General features: G+C 36.1%; 2 protein-coding genes across 2 annotated transcripts in view; both read left to right on the forward strand.

Annotated features, from left to right (window-relative positions):
• LOC139696416 (uncharacterized) overlaps window positions 1-19,179 on the forward strand; it is a 39,597-nt gene extending 20,418 nt beyond the window's left edge. The window contains exons 2-3 of the mRNA XM_071595170.1: window positions 14,945-15,313; window positions 17,858-19,179. Of these exons, the coding sequence (XP_071451271.1) occupies window positions 15,059-15,313; window positions 17,858-18,259 (657 nt within the window). The 5' untranslated portion in view covers window positions 14,945-15,058 and the 3' untranslated portion in view covers window positions 18,260-19,179. The remainder of the gene's footprint in view (window positions 1-14,944; window positions 15,314-17,857) is intronic.
• A 2,330-nt stretch (window positions 19,180-21,509) lies between these two features.
• On the forward strand, window positions 21,510-22,852 carry Tcs5 (TP53 regulating kinase). Its single transcript, XM_071595069.1, has 2 exons — window positions 21,510-21,896; window positions 22,011-22,852. The coding sequence occupies exons 1-2, from the start codon at window positions 21,701-21,703 to the stop codon at window positions 22,583-22,585; spliced, it is 771 nt and encodes a 256-aa protein (XP_071451170.1). The 5' UTR covers window positions 21,510-21,700; the 3' UTR covers window positions 22,586-22,852.
• The last annotated feature ends 1,065 nt before the right edge of the window (window positions 22,853-23,917 follow it).

Consider the following 23,917-nt stretch of genomic DNA (forward strand, 5'->3'; position numbering starts at 1 on the left):
AAGCAATGCACCTGATGATATCGTTAAGTGCAAAACCGTTTGAACAAATAGATAAATCATCGTGGAATTTTTAAAAAGGGTATTTTATTTGTTCAAGAGTAAGTTCTTGCCTAGCCAGAAATCATATGGGATCCGTTAGGTCAGACAGGTTTTTTCCAAACAGAATGAACCCTTAGGCGCCAATACTACTGGTAAATCAATATATAATGAAGCCCTCCACAAGTCAATAAATTTATCAACATCTATACAGTTACGCTTTGAAAAGATTTATACAAAACTATTTAAAATATTACAATAAATAAAATTCAGAAATCATAAAAATATTCCTTATCAAATGAATTCTTTAATACGTTCTTTTCATGCGTTGTGAAAATTAAAGCACCGCAAATTACCATGGCTGCCGTCGATGCTTATATATACATAATATATAAATGTATGTATATATATATATATATATATATATATATATATATATATATATATATATATATATATATATATATACACATATAAGTATACATTACACGAAATCCGGCCACATGATGAAAAAATATTCATTCACATGGAAATAGATATATGGAAAAAGGATAGGAACACATAGAAAGGACGAACGCAGGAGAGGAGGGAAAGGCGGAATCAAGTAGATCACAAGGGTACAAATATTCTCTTAACCGGGACTTGAACACCGGATCTTTCCACTTGCCGGGCGGATGCCCCAATCACTTGAGCTTTCGAGGAAACGCATTGAACAGTGAGATCTTTGGGTCTTATATGTCACCAAGTGCCCCGATTCTTTGGTATATATATAATATGAGCTGGCACTATATATATATATATATATATATATATATGTATGTGTGTATGTGTGCGTTTATATTATTATTAGGTAATCTACCGGTTAAGGTAGGTTTTTGGATGGACGTAACTACCAAATAAATATTTTTGGGATTCCTAAAAAAAGCAATCCAGCAACCTATTCTATATCAGTTCCCTCTTCATCTCTGAGTACTTCCTTCCTCCCTTCGTCCCGTCTAACATCCCTATCCTGTTCCTTCCCTTTCATCGTTTGCCTAACATTCTCCCCTCTATTAAAGTCTTCAACATCCCACTACCGAACAATACGCCCATCATCCATTTTTCCTGCCTCCATAGGATTTCTCCCAACAAACCCCTCTCTTCGCCCACCGAGTACTTCCACATTTGTTTTCTTCTCTGTCCATTTCACCTTCTCCATTCTTCTCCACACCCACATTTCAAAAGCCTACAGTCTACGTCTATCCTCCTGCTTCAATGACCACTTTTCCGCGCCGTACATAGCTACGCTCCAAATCAAAGTTTTTACGACTCTTTTCTTAAAATCCTTACTCAACGTCTCTGTCATCAACTACCTCCTCCTTGTGAAAGCCTCTTTGCCTAGCTCAAGTCTTCTCCTTACGTCTCTACTACTTTGACCGTGTTGGTCCAAAACACTACCGAGATACGTAAACTGTTTTACCTGCTCTAGTTTTTGCCCTCCTATTTTAATGTTTAGCTTAGCCTTTTTATTTCTGGGTAATCGCATAACCTTTGTTTTATTTATATGGATTCTCATCCCATATCTATCTCAATGAATTTCCAATTCACTCAGCAATGCTTGCAACCCCTTGGCTGACAGACAAACTAAAGCTTGGTCATCAGCAAACCTAACTGATTTTACGAATTCCCCGCCCACTTTCATTCCTACCTCCAGTTCTTCCCATGCCTCTTTAATCATTTCCTCTGCATATAGGTTGAACAGCAACGGCGATAATGGGCAACCCTGCCTTACGCCTCTTCCTAACACTGCCCAACCGGACTCCCCGTTCCCAACGCGCACCTCAGCAGTCTGAGACATGTACAGGTTGCGGATAAGCCTCCTTTCCCTCCAATCTATTCCTATTTTCTGCAATATACTCATTAGTTTTTCCCAATTCACTCTATCAAACGCTTTTTCAAAGTCTACGAAACAGGCAAATATGGCAAGGATACCGATAATGTTGTGGTCCCGGAATTCTCATTATTTCCATGAACTACCAAAAATTAGTTAAGTGTACTTAGTTTTGATTAAAGTATTAGAAAACTTTAATTTTCAAAATAATTACCATTAAGTGTTCCACCGATTTTAAGGCACTCTACGAGATTTTAATTTTATTTTTAGAAAACTCGAATTTACAAAATAATACGCATGGGGTATTTTGACGATATTTTAAAAGAGACAAAGGAATTTTTGCCAAAACAGACCCGAGGGTAATTATTGAGGCTGCAGATAAACCGTCGTCAATAAAAAGTCCAACAAATTGGTTTTTTTAATGTTGTTGAGAATTCCTTTGATCCCAGTCCACTTCCTGATCCGACTCATAACGGTCCCTGTGCGTGATACAATTTACGTATAGTCTGGATTCCAATTTCAAAAACAATAAAGTGTTCCATCTTTCCTATCATTCTAGTTAATTTTACAAAACACGGAATGCAGACCCCTGGTGGAGTCTACGCCATGAGATGAGTTTTATTTGGGAAGAGACTACATGAGAGTTAAAACAGAAAGTAAAAATAAATTCAATGGGCCAGCGGATGAAACGAGACCTCATTCCATGATTTTATTTATTCAATGTCGATATCCCAATTATAAATTGGACACTTTCCAAGCTCTCTCATTTTCCCATCTCCTACATAACGGAGATGACCATTATTTTCCATTTTTTTTCTCCTTTGCGCAAGGTGAAAATTTTAAAGCGGTGATCATGATATGACATGATCACTGCTTCATCAGGTCAGTGTTTGAAGATTTTATACGTTGAATAAAAATAGTGTTCTGCGAGTGGCAATGACCAATACCAAAGAATTCCAAAAATACAAAACATGCCAGACTATTCAACGATATGAATTTCTAAAATTTAGCTTACATTCAAAATATACTATGGATATTCCAATATTTATGGCGTCGAAGACGAGAGCAAACGAAAGCCTATGTCTCTAACGCACGTAATAATCCAAACTTCGCGGAATAGAGCTATTGATCGCAAAGGAAAGGACTCCGAATTGACTTTTTTATCGTGTGCGTCACAGTAAAGTCATGAAATCTATCAAGGAGTTGAATTAGGGGCAAAAATAAACATAAAAGCTTTAAAGGGCAGTCTGCCCACGACGGGACAAGGAAAATACCGTATTACATTTCACTGCCTTTCAATACCCGCCAACAATATTTACAACCACTTACGCATGCTAGCAAAATTTCACTTCTTTCCTATTTGAAAATAACAAAACGTTAAATGCAGTCCCTTTCTAAAAGAAATGCTATTTGTAAAGTCTAATGCGTCCGCGCAAGGTTTGTCAATCCAGAAAAGTCCAGTTCAGACTGTTTATTCTGCTCCGTGCGGTCAATGGAGTCCCACTATCACACTCCCAACACGTCTGCTCGAGAAGTAATTGAAGTGGGATGCGAAGCACAACACGCACCCAGCCATGGGCAAAGGGAGGCGGAAGAAAAATGACCTTGGGTCGTAAAAAGGTATAAGATTGAACGTGGGAGGACATGAAATGGGAGTCGGGGAATGGCACTACATCTCATTAATAACGCTGTGTGAAGAAAGACCAACTTGAATATTCATAGGGTGAAAGCGAAACTGGTGACAAACGAAAGAAATGAATGGATCAACTAACGGTAAAAAAAATATACCAGCAATTTTCTTTAAACCACGAGATTCTATTTTACCTGGAATATCTTACACTACACTCTAGCTGAAGATACGCCGCAAAAAAATTGCCTAACTAACACTTTCCTCTTTTCACTTAACTTTTCACCAAATTTCAGCGCGGTTTTAAAGAGTAATTATTTCCTCAATACATCTGCTTGAAACAACATGACAATAAATTAACTGATCCCCCAGTTTTTAACTTCACTTACTATAAAATTTAAAAATGTTATTTCTCAAGCCAAATGTGAAAGAAAAACAATATGATCTTAGGTTTACCACGGTCTTTAAGGGTACTGTCTATAAAATTTGATGTGAATGCTGATTACAATCATACAGCTTGTAACACCAAATATGGACGTACATTTCACTATATTAGATGTGAGTCGGGAGAGGAGAAAGAATCAGAGGCGCGCTGTGGGACAGACAAAATGGAATATAGTATTATTTTTTTTACAATGATACACGTACTTCTCGGGAATTAATGAGTATTCCCAAGACCCAAAAACGTGTGCAATTTCACATTGAGAGGCACCGGAATATTTTTTTTCCTCAGGTGATACAAACCCTAATTGCGGTTCTGCAACGTATATGTTCTTTATAACAAATATTCCAATCTACCTTTCTCACACTGTAAATTACCTCAAGCATATCATTACCAAATTTCACAAGTTGCCCCAGTAGTCACCACTTGAAAGGACTTCGGTGTTATTTTTGGCATTAAGGTTCTCTTTCGTGAAAACATCATAAACGTTTCTTTTCGTGCTAGTTTAGTGGATTTCATTTACCTCCGTGGAGAAGTATCTGACTTCTCTCTGTACTCTGTGTTTCCACTGTTTTAATCTTAGCCTGTATTTCTCTTCCCCTAAAATATTGTTCCCAAATGACGTCCGCTACCCTGCTAACTATTTCCCTCTGACTGTTTGAACGCTCGACAAATTTCTTCCTGCGAGCAATTTGAAACCGTCATTCACATTTCCGAAATATCTCTCTTCATGAAATCTGCCTTCTGAATAACTTCCTTTACCGAACGCTCTGCCCAAAATGATTACAATTTCTGTATAAAATAATCGATGACAATAATAGGTCACCTGATCTTCTTTCCCTTTCTCTTCTTCGAGTGCCTTCATGCACGATGAGATTAAATGGACTGTATAATTCTATCAAATGCTATCCAATCAATCAGAAAATGCTATTTCATCTTCAGATTTCTGTTTGCCTGTGATGCTATTTTGAAACATAACCAACTTTATATTCTTCACACATCCCATATCTGCCACATACCCTCCGCTTAATGTTATATTGGTCGAATGAAATAAGAATACTAAGGTATTTTTCACAAAATACCTAGAAATACCTAAACATTTTACAAAAATACCTAGTATTCTTCTTTTATTCGAAAATAAATTTTCACATATTCTAGCCTGATACCAAAGAGTGTTAAATATTGGTCTACTACTCATTGTCCAACACTGAACTCTTGTCTATGACTCCTTGAATTTCACGACTCTTTTATATTTGAATTGAATTTTTTTAAGTGCTGATTTTTCCACAGTTTTATCAATATTTTTTATAATTTACCCAATGAAACTGGTCTTGGGCTGTTTTTCAACTAAATAAATAAATATGTCGACAATGCACAAACAAATCATCTTGCTAAAACCTCTATACGATCATTATTTCATTTATTATAAATCATTATTTTTCCAAAAATTTTACGCAGATGGCTAATTATAATTTTCATTTAATTCGCAGGGGATTTTCAGTTAATTGCGGCTCGAGTGATTCCCACATTAGTCGCAATTCCATCCGAGCTTCTAAAACTAGTGTAATAAAATCGAATGCTAGTGCTCATTTTTCCTTGATATAAAGATACTAATGAAATCATTGCATGCAGGTCAGTAACTGCAAAGCAAAATCCAATTTAATAGCTTGTGCGGGTCATTCTGATGGGTAACCATGCTACCCACTCACGAAAATGTCACGAGCTTGATTCCTCCTCTGACGTGATGGTATGTAATTCTGGTTGCTCGGCCACTTGGTAGCTCCATATCAGGAACCCAGTAAAAATATGAGCCACCGGGTTCACCAGGACAAAAAAAGAATCTCGTTGAATTAATGAATCAAAAAAGTGCGAAAGAATGCGTTGTTCATTACATTTTCTTTTCAAAATAATCGAAGATCTAACTCGTTTAAGAACGTAGGCATTTAAGGGTAACATTTCGTCGGAACCAATAACCAAAATGGATCCTAGGCAAACGATTTGATCGATACATCCTACGGCGTTGCTAACAAATGCGCAGTTTAAATATACCCCACGGAACACACTTATTATTTGCCTCACTCCTGCGCTGGTTTTTTTTCGCGCGTTTACAGTGATTCCTTTCGCACACAGAAGTGCTCACTCGAGCTCGCTGTGGTTGGAGGAGAGTGAAGTGTGGCGGCAGAGAAGGGCTCTCGACAACAAGTGCCTCTGCCACTGAAGAGTTGGATGGGGGTTTCGCCTTGTGTTCTCAAACTAAAGCAAGAGAATAGCACGTCATTTGCATGGTAACGACATGGACTTTCCTCTCAAACCTAAACTAAATTAAACGATAGTATATTATGAACAATTTTGTGTGTTGTTTATGTGAATATGTTTATGTGTGTTGTTTATATATATACATATATATATATATATATATATATATATATATATATATATATATATATATATATATATATAGATGATTTCGTCGACGTAACACGGAAGTGTTGAATAATAAATTGGACAGCAACAAACAATATAGAAACACATAAAAAGATCACTCACACGTTATCTCTTGATCATTTCGACGGAATTCGGCTCCGTCTTCATCAGAAGATATAGAATATATATATATTTAATAGAATATATATAATATAGAATATATATGTGTGTGTGTGTGTATATATAATATATACATAATATTTTTACAAAAACATTTATATATATATATATATATATATATATATATATATATATATATATATGTGTGTGTGTGTGTGTGTGTGTGTATATATAATATATACATAATATTTTTACAAAAACATTTATATATATATATATATATATATATATATATATATATATATATATATATATATATATATGTATATGCATATTTATATATGTATATTATACATATTTATACATGTATACATACATATATATTTATACACAAACACGCAAACTCGCCTTATGGTGAACAATACATACATACATATGCACACACCGTCATACAGCGTTATAGGTGATGACAGAGCTCAACTACTAGCCGAGTTCTACCATCGGCTATCAAACCGACCTTCGAATTGATAACTGTGGTTTATAGCAGCATATTTGACGAAATCGGTGTATAATAAATGACCGTTTTCCTATATATCTCTATTGAGGTAGCTTAACTGTAACATCAGCTCACCAAATGTCCCACTTACTTATATCAATGACGTTTTATCGGCAGTTCTGAAAAATACATGGAAGGAGACATTTGCGAGGCAATATAAAGGAGAAAACGATGATGTATCCCTGGACCTCGTCAACCCGCGTATCACAAACCATTTCACAATAATAAAAGCAGTACGAAAGGCCGAAATTTATCTGCCGTGGTACGTTTTGCGGGGACCATTTCATTGGTTATTTTTGGTGTTGGAAAAGATCGTTAGGGAAATTTAACACTGACTTTTCAAGGCTCGACGAATTAAATTTGTTCATTGAACGTACATATAACTACAATCGTATAAATATAACACAATAAGTTGTTAATTACCTTCGCAGAAAGCGTTTCGGATCACTGTAAATCCACGCAAGTCATTCCAGTAAGGATTGTGGAAATCCCTGAAGTTTCAGGTTAGACGAAAATATTAAAAAATCTATTACTTTCAAAGCCATTGAGTGCCAAACGATTAATTTTTATTTTGTGGGTACACTACACGCGATACTTAGTACTGCAAATGTTTAACTAACTGCAATAAAAATGATATTAAACTAGCTATCTCACTACGATCGATTTTCACATCTACCACAACGACTGAAATACCCTCTAATAATGTTCTCTATTGAAAAATGTACACATTTGTGAAAAGGCACAAAGGTTAAACTTTCGCTATTTTATGCATGTCGAAATTAGCATTTTCTAAATGAAAATGTTCTATGATGCTAGACATTTTCATCTAATAAAAAATTGCAGTTTTTCGCGCACATTATTTCAGATTTAGCATATTGTTCATGGAATTCGTTAATAAAGCGTCTGATGTACGCAATATAATACCTGTAGCGTCACGCTTTCTCGTATGGTAAAATTCTGTAATAGAAAATCTTTGGAAGACTAGCCTTTTGAATAACGTTTATATTTGTTGTGCAAATACTTCTCTTTGAGACTTTATTCCCTTAAACACCGAGATAGAAAAGAATCTTAAAAAACAGCACGTGTAACAAAAGTGTATATTCAGTAGTATTTAGGAGATTAGAGGGATCACACCATTGGATTTCTCAAGATATGCTAATTCTCTTTAGCATCTTTTTCTCGGCGAGCGTTCTCGTATTAAGACTTGCTAAATCACTCTCTGTTCCTTAAACCTTCATCAATTTCTAATTTTTATAGCAGGGTTGTTACCCGTAAATTTTCTGTCGAAATTGTAGTAGTCAAAACCATTAAGTCCACAAAATGTTAAAATATCGTTGTTTCTAACCTCCATTAAATGCTTCATATTCCGTATTCCGTTCATAACTGGAGAAGAATGACTGATAACATCAGATAAAGCCAGTTGGCACCAAAGAAAGTTGCGACCTTCAGCGTTGACTTTCATGTTTTCTCAAAGGGCAAATTTTCTTGTTTCATATACCATTCATCTCCACGGCGTGGGACGAACTAAAGTACAATTTGCATGCGGGCAGACGATTACTCTCGTGGCTCCCAAAGAGCACGATGGAGGAACCACCTTCATTGTGGTCGAATGGAGGACGTATAATTTTGATAAACCCCAGAACGAGAATATCCTCGAGGCACGATTTGTCCCTGCAATTGGTTCGCAGATGAAAAAACCACGTCCATTTAACACGAACGACCGAACGTGAAAGTTGACACTATTTCAAATAGCAATCCTGAAAACAAGGAAATCGATGACGAATATAATCTCAAGTTTCATCAAAAGGACGTTTGTTTAAACGAAATAAGCTAACGAATAACACTACTAAATTAATTAAATGTCCTCGGAAGAACACTGGAGTAGTATAAAGCAAAGGATCGCGTCTCGATTTTCAATTCCTCATTGGTACCTCTAAATTATGTTTAATTCCCAATCTCATTTTCTGCCACTAGAGTAGAGATAAATCAGGTTGATGTATTAGAAGTAGGATGAAGGTGCTAGCGCCTTGGCCTAATTTTTTTGGCCATAAACGTCTGAAATAATTTTGTACTATGAATCCTATCGTATCTCGTACAATAGCCATGCCATATCGTAATGGCTGTCTCCCATGTATTCTATCACATATAGAATTTAGACTGTGTAGGAGATAACAGCGAGACTGTTGTCTAATGTCACTGCAACAATTACTCAATATATTTTATCCACCAAGTGAAACATTTAGACTTATAAATCAAATAATAAGGCTTGGGGCCTGGTTGAGGCTAATAAATTAAGCCTCGGCCAGGTCCCGAGAGCCAAAATTTTGGTAAAACAACTCTGCACCTCTCATTCATAATTTAAATACCACATTCAAGCGAAAAGTTTATAATCATTGCCCCCACGAAAATATCTACAAAATCCATATTCCAACGATAGTTGATTAAAGGGAGCCGACTCCAGACCACCGCAAAGATTTTTTATAATGCCCTGCGCATTGACGAAACTATCGAAGGGCAGAATCTCCGAAACTTTTCCCTCGCTGCATGGAATTTTTAATAATAAACTTATCTTCAACTACTACAACCAAAATATCTCTCTATTGAAATAATAGAAATGGTTTCTTTATCCCATCAGCGTTTTCTAGATCTTAAAAGCTAATTTTTATGACCATAAACAAAAACGACAAAATGGAGTGAAATGACAATCATTTCGAAAAGTTGTATAATTGGGGAAAAGCGACATCCCGCTCACTTTGTTGACATTCAATGGCCTTCAGGCACTTGGCTGCGATACTTTTACGTCCCTCTAAGAGGCAAGAGTGCTCGCCAATCATTGAATGCCAACATAACGAAAGTTTTCACCTTTTCCCAATTCTCCTTGCATCACTGACTGCCTACAAACTTTTAGAATGATTGTTAATAGCCTCTAAAATCAATTAGAAAATGGTTATACCTTCAGCACTCGAAAAGTTTCTCTGTGCCGGTCTAATTTGAGGAATGCATTACACCATAAATCCAGCACCAATTTATACATCATCCAATCTCTTATCTTCTAATCGAACAATTTAATTTCCTGATAAACTCCTTTCTTTTCCTCCCTAAATCATTGGTCCAATAACAAATGGCAATTGGGACGAGTACTTGGAGTAAAAAGCAATAAGAGTGAGTATGCAAAAAAGAAATCTGAAAAGCCAATTTCGCTCTGAATGACACGTCACTTGCCACTAACGACGCGAAATGCAAGCAATCAAAGAGGGCGAAAGGATAACGAGCGCTTTTCCACCAGAGTCCAGGGCTCCCGGCGGCGATAGCCCGCCTACCTCGGAACGGGGGAGGCTTGCGGGGTACTTAAAATGGACTGCCTTCGCCTTCGGCTTGAGAGTGACATGGGGAAAAGGAAGGGGAGGATGAGAAGGAGGGTGGTTGAAGGAGGGTGGAGGAGGAGTGAAAGGAAAGGGAGAGAGGAGGGGATTGGCAGTCCCTTTGTGGGCGTAACGGAGGGCGATGCGTGGGAGGGTAGGAACGAGTGAGAGATCAACCAAACAGCCCTCAAGTTATCGACCGCGGCGCCGCGTATCGGAGCGTGGGCGAAGGACGAGGGCGAGAGAGGGCCGGAGGAAGGGAGGAGAAGTGGGAGGGATAATATTCTGGAATTGGGGGAGAGAGAGAGAATGAGGGGCGATCTTTTTGTAAACAAGTTTCCAGTGAGCAGATTTCCGTCACACCAATGTGCGCGTTGAGCGCTCCAAGTTACATTCTCCGGAGTCACGGTGAATGATACACACTGGAAGGTGGGCTCTCAAAACCTTGAGCAAGCCCCATAAAAAACAGCATGGGCCTCAATTCCTCGAAATAATAGCTTAAACGATAAAAATACTAACCTTGAAGGTGACTGAAACCTCTAGCAAATAATAGACAGATAGGAATACATGTACAACTCCTGGCATATCTCAAAGGTTTTGAAACATATTATGCAATACACATCTAATTATCGCCAAAAAGTCACCATGCCTTTGTTTTTGTTGTAATTTAAGGGTAAAAATGTTCATTGAGGAAACATACTGTAGGGTTCTCTTTGAAAAATTTGGCAAGATCTTGCCTTTTGACCTTTCTATTATAGGTAGCATTATAAGCAGGATTGTAATCCTCAGCTTCAGAATATGTATTTCGGGTAAATGCAAAGGTCAGAGGGAAACATTTTGCTGAGTTGGGGGAGTTGAATGGGAAATGGATATGGAATCTGGCAGGAGAAGTGGGGATTGTAGCCCCCACTAGATTTTCAAGGGCTACCATAAATGCCAGATTCACACAAAACTGTTATATTCTCAGAGTCTTTTCAACCTATGCTGGAATATAATACCATCCAGTAAAAGGAGCCATGGAAAGGGGGTAATAGAAGACAATTATGAGTGAGGAAGCAGTTTTCATCATTCTATCTACCTATATATTTAAATATTTCAACCCCTCAGTGCTAATGACATTAGAATTGGAATTATGAGCATTTTTTGCTTACCTTTAATATATATCCAAATTGTGATCATTCCCTTCTACTGGCTCCTTCATCTGTATAGGAATTTCCAATTCAGCTTCCTCCACCTGAGCCTTCATGAATCAATGATAGCAGCTCCACTCCCTGGTGAATGCATATTTCGTGCTCACCAAAATGGAGGCCAAATTCCAGAAGCATGTTGAGAGGTTCAGCGGTAAAGACATCAATAAATCCAACACTGAAATGAATATGTTTATTTTTGAGAATTTAGAATTTGCCTGCCCTTTTAACACAACAAATTATGTGAGACATTTACAAAATCCCATTGCATATAAATGTGTCATGCTATTTTTGTAAAATTAACTACTTTACTGATAATTATCTTAATCAGGTATTTATTAAAAATTCACACAAATTGAAGGACTGAATAGATCTGCTACATATTAAAAATAATTAATTTAATTAATCTTATTTGCTTGATAGTAAAAGCATCATGCTTGAATAATGGTCACAAAATTCCATTGCCAAACATTTATCTGAGACAAAAATCATTGCACGGCTCAATTGCAATAGATGCGAAATAAAAAATACATCAATTTCACGATTATAACATGAATGATATTTTTATGGTATATTTTCCAGATCACATAAAATGTATTAAAATCAGAGTGAAACAAAACTGTAGATATTCAAACATCAATACATAAAAAATAGGTTCTGCATATGCAGAGGCTTTTAAAAGCACTAATATGATGATAATAAAGAATTAAAAAAATATTAATATAGGTTGAACAAAGGGGTTCTCCTGAACTTCAAGGAATACCATCAGGCCTTGACAAGCTTGGGAGTAGGCAACCTTAACCTTGGTAATTATTCCCAGCAAGATATAATTTGACAGTTATGGTTAACAGGAGTACATTTTTTCAATGATGCATTTATTGCTCTTTTGAGACAAGATTAACAAAGCATCTAAAGTTACATCCACAATCTTGCACTTACTGATTCATTCAAAATAAAGGAGCAAACTCTACACAATGTAATCATATGAGGATGTACTTTCAGGTTATAAAGTAGGAGTGATTATTAACCGTCAAACTGTACATTTCAATCCATTTAATAATACTAGTTGTTCAAAGATGGCATGCATTATCATAAATCTTTTGCAAAGTGAAGAAATAATACAGATACATACATCTTACAGAAAAGCAAATCAAACAAGGATTGTTTATTAAGGAGTGATCACAATTTTTATTCAAATAATTTACTGTGCAAAAATTTAATTTTATGTTATATTGCTGGCTTAATGTATATATGGTAAAAATGTCTTTCATTTGCCTTCATTTTCATCCCTGGGATCTATCGAAAGTTGAAACATCCTTGGTGTGCACGCACTTACCTCTGATAGTGAAAAACACTTGCCATGAAGGTGTTTCGTCACATTGAGAATTGCAAAAAGTAACTGTGGGGCTATGCCTGGACTATAGGAAAAATAAAAAATGCAGTAGTAGTTTTAGGGAGGCGACTGACAGCTGAGGTCATTTGCACCATAAGGGGTGGATGGGAAAGGAGGAAGGGGGAGGGAAACCTGGCACATGCATTAGCCTACTCTTAACGAAAGGCACCAAGGGATCCTCAGTTTTAAAATCCCATCTGACGGACAGCGTACTCACTCAAAGTGCTATCCACAAAGCACCTCAAGTAGGGTTTGGGATACCACTAAAAAAGATCTGCTGTCTCCAGGACTTGAACCCAGGCCTCTGTGTGAGAAGGCAGCATGTTAACCACCGTACCATCCCAATCTCCAATGCAGCATGCATTTCACTTTGATCTTCATGTTATAATTTTGATTTTGCCTCATGTTTTTTTTAAACCTACAATGCACATGGAATTTATAGGCAACGCAAGGGTGACACTAAAGAAATTTTCAACGTTTCTTATCATGCTTTTGAAATTATTAGAAGATTTTATTCCACACTTGCAGCAATTATACTAATATTCACCTCCATCAGAGCATTGACTAGTATTTAAGGTCCAGCTTCCTCTGACATGGCCTCCCCTGTTTAAAGAGAACATCATTTTTGGGATTTCACCATGTAGGTTGTTTTTCTGACATCAGTTTCGCCCGTGTTTCAACAAGCGTCTTCAGGTTGAAGTGAATTTGACCTGAAGACACTCGTTGAAACATGGGCGAAACTGTTGTCAGAAAAACAACCTATGCGGTGACATCCCCAGAATGGAGAGTCTTTCATCTGAACACCGCGAAAATCTACGATCCCATAAAGAGAACATCTTTTATCCAGGCCACAATGACGATAACTCTCTCCATAAGCTTCCTGAAGCTTAACATTAGGTTTGGCTGATGATTTGTTCAGGCAAAAGGAAACTTCAAAATGCAGAATTCCAAGTCACCTCCACTATTTCCATGAATGAACTGAACATGTTTAATTTTACAATCGCTGCTGTTGATGCAATACTAGAGTAAAAGCAACATCAATTGCAACAAATTTACATACTTTTGATATTAAGCCAACAATGTAGCATCAAATTAAATATTAACACAATAAATTATACAAATTAAAATATTATAATTGCATTAGTTGACTGTGTCAAATATATAAACTGCCACTGAAACATAACAGGGAGCCACAACCATTCATTAGACTCTCAAATACACTTTACCTACCAGGCTTATACATTTGTTAGCATTTAAGAGCTTTAATTTAATCTTAGAGCATTGATAAATAAAACAGTTTCTGTCGTCACTTGGTGGAAATTCTTCCTATTTAAATTAAATTTAAAACACTTCGCTTTCCCACTTTATGTGGAAAAGCGAAGTGTTTTAAATTTAATTTCACTTTATATGGAAAAGCAAAGTGTTTTCAATTTAATTTCAATCTTAGAGCATTGATTTTCATTAAAGTATTTTTTCCAAGACAGTCTGCTAAAGTACAAGAAACTGTATGTACCAACTAATTAAAGTATGTGCAAGTATGCTATATCATCTGCCATTGATTCATGTTGGGCCAAAATAATTCAATTGATAGGATCTAGAAAACATACTTATTAACCATATACATACACTCCTTTTCCGGTTATATGCATGGCCATTGTGGTGAATAATACTTTTCTGTGGACTGACAGCACCAAACAAAAAGCTGTTATCACATATTGCTTTTACTAGCATGTTGCATCCACTCCTTGTCACACAGACTTCTCATAAGTTGTATGAATTATCATTTCAATTAAAATAATATCGATGTGATTCATAAGAGGCAAATTCTACTTGCTGCCATTTCAATTCTTATTCCACTCACTCCAATGCATCCCTTTAAATAAGTAAATTCACTGGATGAGATATTGACCAAGAATTTATCTTTCAGAGGTATCCTGATTCATTGGCAAAGAGGGAGGACCGTTGACCAACGAAAATAAGTTGACCAAAGAACACATAATTGTAGAGCTGAAGAGGTGACTGCAGAACTGAGAAGGTCAGCATGGAGAGAAGAGATGATGATGAGGATGAAGAAAAGCAGGCTATAGGTTCCATAACAAGTGATACCAAGAGCAAACAGGAAGAGGGAAAAAATAATAAAGATCACGAAGTGGCAGAGGAAACTGAAAACAATGCATCTGGAGAAAAAAAGCCATTTGCTGACAATTCTTGTCCTTCATTTGGTGTCAAAAGCTACCATCATCAATTCTATGTACCGCAGCCAGTAAAGAATCCAGATCTCTATGAATTTCCACAGGTGAGAACTCTTATTAACAATACACTTGTAAAAATAGCGGTTGGCCTAGCTGGTAGATAATATTAACTGGAGAGTTTCAGTTTCAAATTTGGGTGATACCTCTGGATATCAACTAAAACATTGCTGTACAGTTTTCTGCATACCTGAATATTCAAGTGAACTATGTATGGCATATGAAAAGGAAATGACACCCTGTACCCTGAGGGTGTTAATTACATTTGTCCTTGGGCTAATTTAGTGCCTCTTGAGCTCTTCAACCTCAGGATGAAGACTCATTTGGTTTCTCTTCAGAAACTAATTTTTGAGGCCACATTATAAATCATTGAAAAATGTAGGCTTTCTTTTAGTTCAGAGAAATACAAAAATTACAAAACTGCAATAATGAATTAAATGGAACTTGTTACAGTGATTAATTTAACCATCCTTGTATTTTTAAGAAATATGACCCATCTAAATTCACGTTTGGGGGGAGAAAGCATAAATAATTGGCTAATTATTCTCCCGTAAGCAGTCATGGGATAGTGTTGGAGGCCAGCTGTAACTGGGTAAAGGTGTCTGATTATATACATTTAATTCACGTACAAGTTCAAAAATTTAGTTCCAGATTGAATATTTTCTGTGATTACTAATTTTTCAAGTGGTATGCCAACTGTTTCAAGATGAAAATCAAAACTCCCCTCGCATTTTGATACATCATCTCTCTCTCTCTGATTTATAAAAAAACGTAATAAGGATTTTGCATACAAACAATGTTCAATGTATATGACAAAAAGAAAAATTGATAGAATATAGGGTATTGCAAGACAGCATAGTCTTAATTCTGGCTCCTGAATTTGGCAAGAGTTATCTCTCACTCCTGTTAGAAGAGTTTTGAGTACTTTGTACCTTCCTTTGATGTTTCAAACAAACAATCTGTTGATCACAAGGTCACCCACTTATTGATAAAAAAATCAATAAAAGAACATAAATGGTACCGAGTCTAATTCCTCACCTTCCCTATTAGATAAACATACCTCTCTCGCAAATTACACATCTGACCTTAAAACATTTGCTCGCCAATTCTCCTACTGGATTTGAATGGGAATTAGAATAGTGTAATCTGCTTCTTTCAATTCTTTCTCTGTCTCCCTAATTATCTCACCTGATATACTTAGTTTAAGTGTCCTTTTCCAGTGTACATATATGAATATCGAAATCTTCATTTTGAGATATTCCCCTATTTTTTCTACTTCACCCATTTCCTAGTCCTACCCCACTCCCATTTCTCTCTTCACCTACCAACACATTCCAAAACCCAGCACCACCAATTTTTTTCCTTTTCCAGGATACATGCAATTATTTCCTCCATTTGATCACATAAATTGTCTATTTTGTGTATTTCTTACTCTTTATGAATACTGGTTGATCTAAAGACTCAAAATAATGACCAAGTTCTTCAGTTCAGATTTTATCTCTACTAATAATACCTATTCTATCACTCACCTGCTCTATATTTATTACACTTCTTCCTACCTTTTTGTGAATACTTTTGCCACACCTCACTGGCTATCATCCCCTGCACTGTATATTACTCTATAACCAATGCTTCAGTAATACCCACTCCTTACATTGCATCTCATGCCGCCCTAAAATGTCTATGCCTCCTCTATTCATCTCTCATTGGTTAATATTTTCTAATATCCCCGTCTGCAACATTGTCCTAATGTATCAATTTCCAAGTGTAAAAATGATTCACTTTGACTGGACTGAACCCAGGTCCTTCGATATCCAGCTGAGTGCTTTAGCCAAGGTAAATCCTGGTTAAGACAATTGATTTTTACAGTTTGAGATTAATGCATTTTAATTGCCATCCATTAAAATTACTGTTGTGGCATCTCCTGCAGTTCTTTGAATTATCCTAATATTTTAAGTCCCTGTTCAAATAGATTCAGTCCTCTTCGTTATCATCTTTTCTGCTGGTGCTCTCCTGAGGAAATTTATGATGATTTCACGTAAAGATTATCCTTGAATTGTAAATTCAAGTAAAGGGTAAAATGCCTAATAATAATTTGAAATTTGGCAACATATCATATTTTTTGCCATTACCAACTGGGTTACCAGCCCATTAGTCTAAATCTTCATCTGTGTCAATCCAATCTCAATATGATCATCCTCTTTCCTTTAGGAGCCATATCTAAATCAATTTTATTACTAATCTTTTCTTTCAGCCTTTACTTAGGATGTACAGCATTCAATCAATACTTTTTTCATAATAATATAATAAGTTAAAAATATCATTAAACAATTATACATACGGTACAAAAAAATAAGAAAATCTAAAGCATATGGATAAAAACTAAATTTAAGTGGAGAAAATGATGAATTTCCTCAATAGCTCAAAGAAGTCTGTGAATTCCAAGGGCCCTCAAATGTGATTAGGGTCACACAGCTGATGTATTTCCCAGTTCCAATGATATACGATGCAGTTATCTATTCTATGTCTAAAAATTGAGGATAGTTATTTTAATATTAATCATGATGATAACTTTTAATCAATACCCACAGATGAACCTGGTCTACCCTGATGAAGGTGAGGATTTAAAAAGGAATGGCTACAGTACCATATTTGTGGTGGTCATTTTGGCAGGTCTCCTAATGTCAATCATCAGTGGAGTAACTTTAAGTCTGCAATACCTAGCTCCTTGTCTATGGCAACAGATAACAGAAGAGTTTGAAGCCGTGGAAATGTGGGCACTTTCTGGCTTTCTTGGTGGGATACTTATCATAACGATGGCACTCCTGGTTCGATTGGTGATGATGTTTAAAAACAGTATTCGTGGGGTTGTGGGACTTTGTGGGAAAGAAAGTTCCCATCGAGCAACCAGTCTGCATGGTACTATTCCATTAATCCAAGAAATCCAGGCAATTCAGCCCCCAAGAGATTTACTGGCACCTAACATAGAGTAAATGTTCCTTGAATATGGCACCACCCCATATTAAATGTGTATGCGATGTAAAACCTGCAATATTTATCCAATTATCATGACAACTCATTGGAAAAATATTTCCATGACTAAGTTGAGTGTTCACCAGAGTAAGCTCAAATCGATGAAAGCGGTTATGCTTACAGCAATATAAAATATGTACCTACAACAATACCACTACAAAATTTTTCAACTAAATTCATTAGTCTATGTATGATATGCTTCATGATGAGCATCTATCTACATTCATTCCAGCAGTATCATGATTTTCTACCAACTGGTCTTCAACACCAGTAATCTGTTTCATTCACATGGGGGTCAGCCATGTCCTGCATTATCCTGGCAAGAATGATCATTGAGAGAAGAAAGTTTCAAGTTCACTTTGACAGCACAAAGAACATTTAACTTTAGTAAGACCCATTAGTGCCTTTTGTGCAAATAGAATTATGGTGACTTTATTTTCCTCTTCCAGGCAAATATTCATCCTTTGTCAAAATAATTCATTTGCTGTTAAAAGTTAAAATGACCTCAACTAATTCAAATTTTTGAAAAAAATATCACATGATAACAGCATTCATTTACTATCATAATAAAATCAATTGCATTTGCCTTCATCTACATTAAAAAATAAAATTTTCAACAAAAATAAATTATTTGGATAAATATTGCAAATAATAATTTCATTCGTCACAAATGAATTTGAAGAAATGACAACTGAGCATAAAGTTCATGATAAATGTTATCTTTCAAAGTATGTTTGAAAATATAATCACCTGCATGGCATGTTCCATCCATTACAATTCAGTGAATGAGTTACTAAACCTTTCTGAATATATGGAAGGGTTATGTGTTGTAATGAAATATTTTAATGGTGTCACATTAACTGTATGGCTGTGTTATAATGTCGATTTTGTGATTAAAATGGTTATTTATTGAAGCAAGATTTTTTAATGCAAGGATCAAAAGTTGCACCCAAGTTTTTATTTTGATGCATTATTTAGCAAGTGGGAAGAGCCAAAACAAAACATAAGCTATAGGTAAATTATGGTTTAGTATGACTGTAAAATATACTCACATTCTGTAGGGCCATATCACCTATTATTATTATTAGGTAATCTACCGGTTAAGGTAGGTTTTTGGATGGACACAGCTACTAAATAAATATTTTGTGATTCCTAACAAAATACAAAATCCAGCATCCCACCCTACATTAGACCCCTCTTCATCTCTGAGCACTTTCTTCCTCCCTTCATCCCGTCCAACATCCCTATCCTGTTCCTTCCCTTTCCTCGTTTGCCTAACATCCTCCCCTCTATTACAGTCTTCAATATCCCACTGCCAGTCAATACCCCATATCACCTAATAGAAATAAATAAAACTTGATATAATCTGCAAATCACTCTCAAGGAAAAAAAATAGAAAAAGTTACATAAACAAGATAACAAAATCCTGAATGCACCACTACTAATTCAAAAAATTATGTATAATGACGCAGAGATAACTGAATCATGTTACAGGACTCCATGTACCAGGATACAAGGCTGTGTACCACCATTCAACAATGATGCACAAATCTGTATCATGGGAAATATAACTCAAACTAATCATAAAGAAATATTGTATCCAAATCAGACCCTCTCTATCATGACAGAATTTTATATCACCTCAGTATCAATTTTCTCCTGGGATACCAAGGCTATTACTATGTAATGGAGTGAGTGGGAGTGTGGATGATTCAAGAAGGTTGGTAAGTGTGATGGAGAAATATGGAATGATTGAAAAAAAAAATTTGTTGTCTCAGGCGTAACTTTGTGGAATTTGCATAACATATTATATATATATATATATATATATATATATATATATATATATATATATAGCCAGCGTGCTTCTATGAGGATCACCTGATGATGACATTCAATGTCGAAACCTGGGTCGTGTTTTTAAATAAAGTGTGTGGAATTACAAAGTCAATTATTTCATTACATTTCAATATGGAATGATTGATTAGAATTCACCTCTTACAATGAATGTCAAGGCCCAATTAGTGGAAGGCTCTACGATATCAAATAATGGCAAATTCCATGGTTTGGACTGTGAAGGGTGGTGCGCGTAATGGTAGGGAATGTAATAATGAGCTATGAAGCAGTCTTAAGAAATTCTTCTTTGGGCTCATGCATGAGAAGGAATGAGAAGCTGAGAGAGGAGCATTTGTATGATGCACCATAGTTATTAATGCCAGGATTGAGTGGTGTGTCGCATTTGTTAATGTGACATGCAGGGCACAGTTTGCATTGTAATAGGTAAACTACATTTGTAGTAAGGCATGAAATGGTGGCTCAAACAGAATGAAGGATCCCAAAAGTTGTTTGAGCCATTGTTACATGTATTTCTATGAGCATAGTTTACTTTTACAACCACACTCACTAATCACATTAATAACCACAAGTTCTAGCTAGGAAAAACTCCACTCCGCTCCCCATTCCTTCCCATGAGCAGACATATAAAAAATAGCAAAACTGCACACAATGGATGATGAGCATAATAAAATGGGAGTTCAAGTAAAGACTACAAAAATTAAGCACAATTCATGCTCAAGGACATTTGTGCTGATTTGTCATCCTCCTGATGGTTTGATAAACAAGGTTAACTGTGGCATATGTCACAGCCAATTTCCCCAACCTATATTCTTTAGGAAGAAATAAAGGTTAATGCCACTTCAACATACCCAGAGCACTTCTTCCATCAGAAACATCATTCCATTTAGTGTTGAAAACTGGAGTAATAAGTCCAGTGAAATTTATTTAGAATCGAGGTCCTCCGAATAATTTGAAGAATGAAAATTGAAAGATAGAGGAAAGAATTATGTACTAGTATCTGATCATGTTACTATATTTTTAAAATTAATAAATGGCATATAACCTTTTACCCAGTAATATGACATCTTTAATACTTCATTGATGTCTTCGTTAACACCAAAAAAAATCCAATTGCTAATAAAAAAAATATTCGTAAAATTTAATTATAAACAGGAAGAAACGCCTTAAACATTTTAAAATGTAAGAATGGCTCATAAACAAACGTTCGTTCATTAAATTTACTGCTTCGAAAACGCGCCGCTCTGCGACCTATCTCTTCAAAACCGTAGCTACCTGCAAAATAGATCGATATATACTGAATCGATGAATCGCTATTTTCGTTATTCAGATTTTGTTAATCCTATGAAATTAAAGCATGGCCGGAATTATCGTCCAAGCTCACGTCCTTTGACTCTCTTGTAAATAATAAATAAGCTCTTTGCGAAATGCTAATCACTGATGATGACATTAGGATAGGATGTTCTATAGATTTCACAGGAAGCTCAACGTGAATAATACTTTGTCAACCGAATTTTCCCCAGAACAAGTTTTATACATTCACACAAATGGATCTACTGCTGGGTTACGAGTTGATGAAACAGGGCGCAGAAGCCAAAATTTACTTAGGAAAATTCTTAGGTCGACCTGCCGTGTTAAAAGAGAGATTTGAAAAGAAATATCGTCATCCTATATTAGATGCTACAATCACCAAAGACCGCATCAAAGCCGAAACTCGAGCGATCATGAGATGCAAAACTGCTGGTGAGTAAATTAAATTATACTATTGCTTTGCTGACCACTATACCCGTGAATTACATAAACGGAGTTATACATTTAATAATGAAGACTAGGTTCATGGTGTTTCACCTTCTTCAGGTATATCCACACCGGCGTTGTACCTAGCCGATCTCAACAAGAGAATTATTATCATGGAGCACATTAAAGGGATCACTGTGAAAGAATACATAAAAAGCATGGAACCGGATTGGATGGAAGCCACCGAAGATGCACGGGGACTATTGAAAACCGCACTGCGGCAATTAGGAAATGACATAGGTATATTGGTGGGCAAAATGCACGCCTCGAATATTATTCACGGAGACCTGACTACTTCGAATATCCTTATGTGTGCAGATCAAACGATTGGAAAAAGTGATGGCAAAGAGGACGCCCTATCACCAAGTAAAGTTGTGCCTCGCGCCAATTGGCCAAGACTAGTGCCGATAGACTTTGGTCTAAGCAAAATTGACCCCAACGTCGAAGAGAAAGGCGTCGACCTCTATGTTTTAGATCGAGCACTTTCAAGTACACATCCTTGCGTTGGAGCGTCTCAAATTTTTCCTGCCGTACTTGAAGCTTATAAGGATCACGGAGGTGGAGGTAGTAAGGATGTACTTTCGAAATATGAAGATGTCCGCATGCGTGGGCGAAAAAGGACAATGGTTGGCTAATTAAAGAACTTAAGTTAGAAGCAACTAAATATCCTTTTCATCAAATACGTGCTCATTATATTATTAAGTGCTCCTTGGATATAATTCCTTTGGCTTTTGATTCATTGTATTCATGGTTATCATAGATCTGCTAAGTGAAAGAGCGCCATTTTCATTTTTATGCCCTTGTGTTGATGAGACTAATGAGTATTTTAATGTGCAGATAACTTGTCATTCAGAGAATTAAATGAGATTAAAACTAATTGTGTCAATAAATATAAGAAATTAAACCATTTATAAAACATCTGGCATGGATCAAATGTGTACAACTGTTTGACAAATAATTTTAAACACTGCCCTCTTCATTTATGGTCTAGTCTAAAAAATCCACCCTTAAAATCCCCTAAAGTGCGTTCAGGACATTTTGTTTGTTCCCCTCTCTTCTACAGTAAACCATTAATTGGTAATCATAGCATCTGTAGATTTTAATTTCCTGGTTCTGATTGGTTTGTTTTGCGCAAAAACGCTAGCAAGTCTTGATTTAGTCATAACACTAATTCGGCGTTTTTTTGTGGGTGAGCGAATCAATTGTAAATATCTTTAGGCTTTGTTTACATTATCGTGGCATTTAAAACACTAGGGGAATTCGATGAGTGTTCTGAAAAACCATGATTTAAAGTAAAATTTGATTTTTAAGTGCAATCAAACACCAATTTATTAAGTATTAGTTGACCTAGTATTTCTCTTCTCCTTGACAGCCTTTGCCTTACTTGACCTTCAACTGATATGGTAATAATTGGGGCAAACCTGAAAGCAAAGGTCTAATTTTATTTTTTAATTATTTTACTTGGTCGTCCACTGTGCTTCAGTATAATCATGATTTTTTTAACTTGGAGGAAACACTTTACTTTGATCCTCAGCCATCCCATTGCCACTTTCTTGTGTGTGTGATTTTTCATATTGGTCTATGAGAATGATACACCCTCAGCATTATTGGAATTATGTGATATACTTGATAATAGAGGGACTACTATAGTTCCTTTTCACGTATGACATCCCAAATTATAATACAATCAATATTGCTGAAAGACAATTGTTAACGATTCTTTGGGAATCACATGGAATTACTTGATATTAGGTAGTGAACACCGTACCTCATACCTGTGAATCCACCAAGTGCAAGGTGGGTACAGGAGCTTATAACTGCAGTCTGGTATATACAACTGAAAAGATTGAGTGAAGGAGTAGTATTATTTTGGGGAGGTAATCGATAGCTGAGATCATTTGCACCACAGAGGATGGATGAGAAAGGATGAAGGGAGGACAGAAACCCGCCATTGCTATTAGCGTACT

Source organism: Hetaerina americana, unplaced genomic scaffold (assembly GCF_022747635.1).
Source record: "Hetaerina americana unplaced genomic scaffold, ioHetAmer1.1.p SCAF_7, whole genome shotgun sequence".
Classification (NCBI taxonomy): domain Eukaryota; kingdom Metazoa; phylum Arthropoda; class Insecta; order Odonata; family Calopterygidae; genus Hetaerina; species Hetaerina americana.

Bases quoted from the DNA above. Each gene is read 5' to 3' on its own strand.
- Tcs5 (XM_071595069.1), top strand. From the start codon at position 21,701: ATGGATCTACTGCTGGGTTACGAGTTGATGAAACAGGGCGCAGAAGCC. The intron at 21,897-22,010 runs GTGAGTAAATTA...CACCTTCTTCAG, and splicing joins CATGAGATGCAAAACTGCTG to GTATATCCACACCGGCGTTG.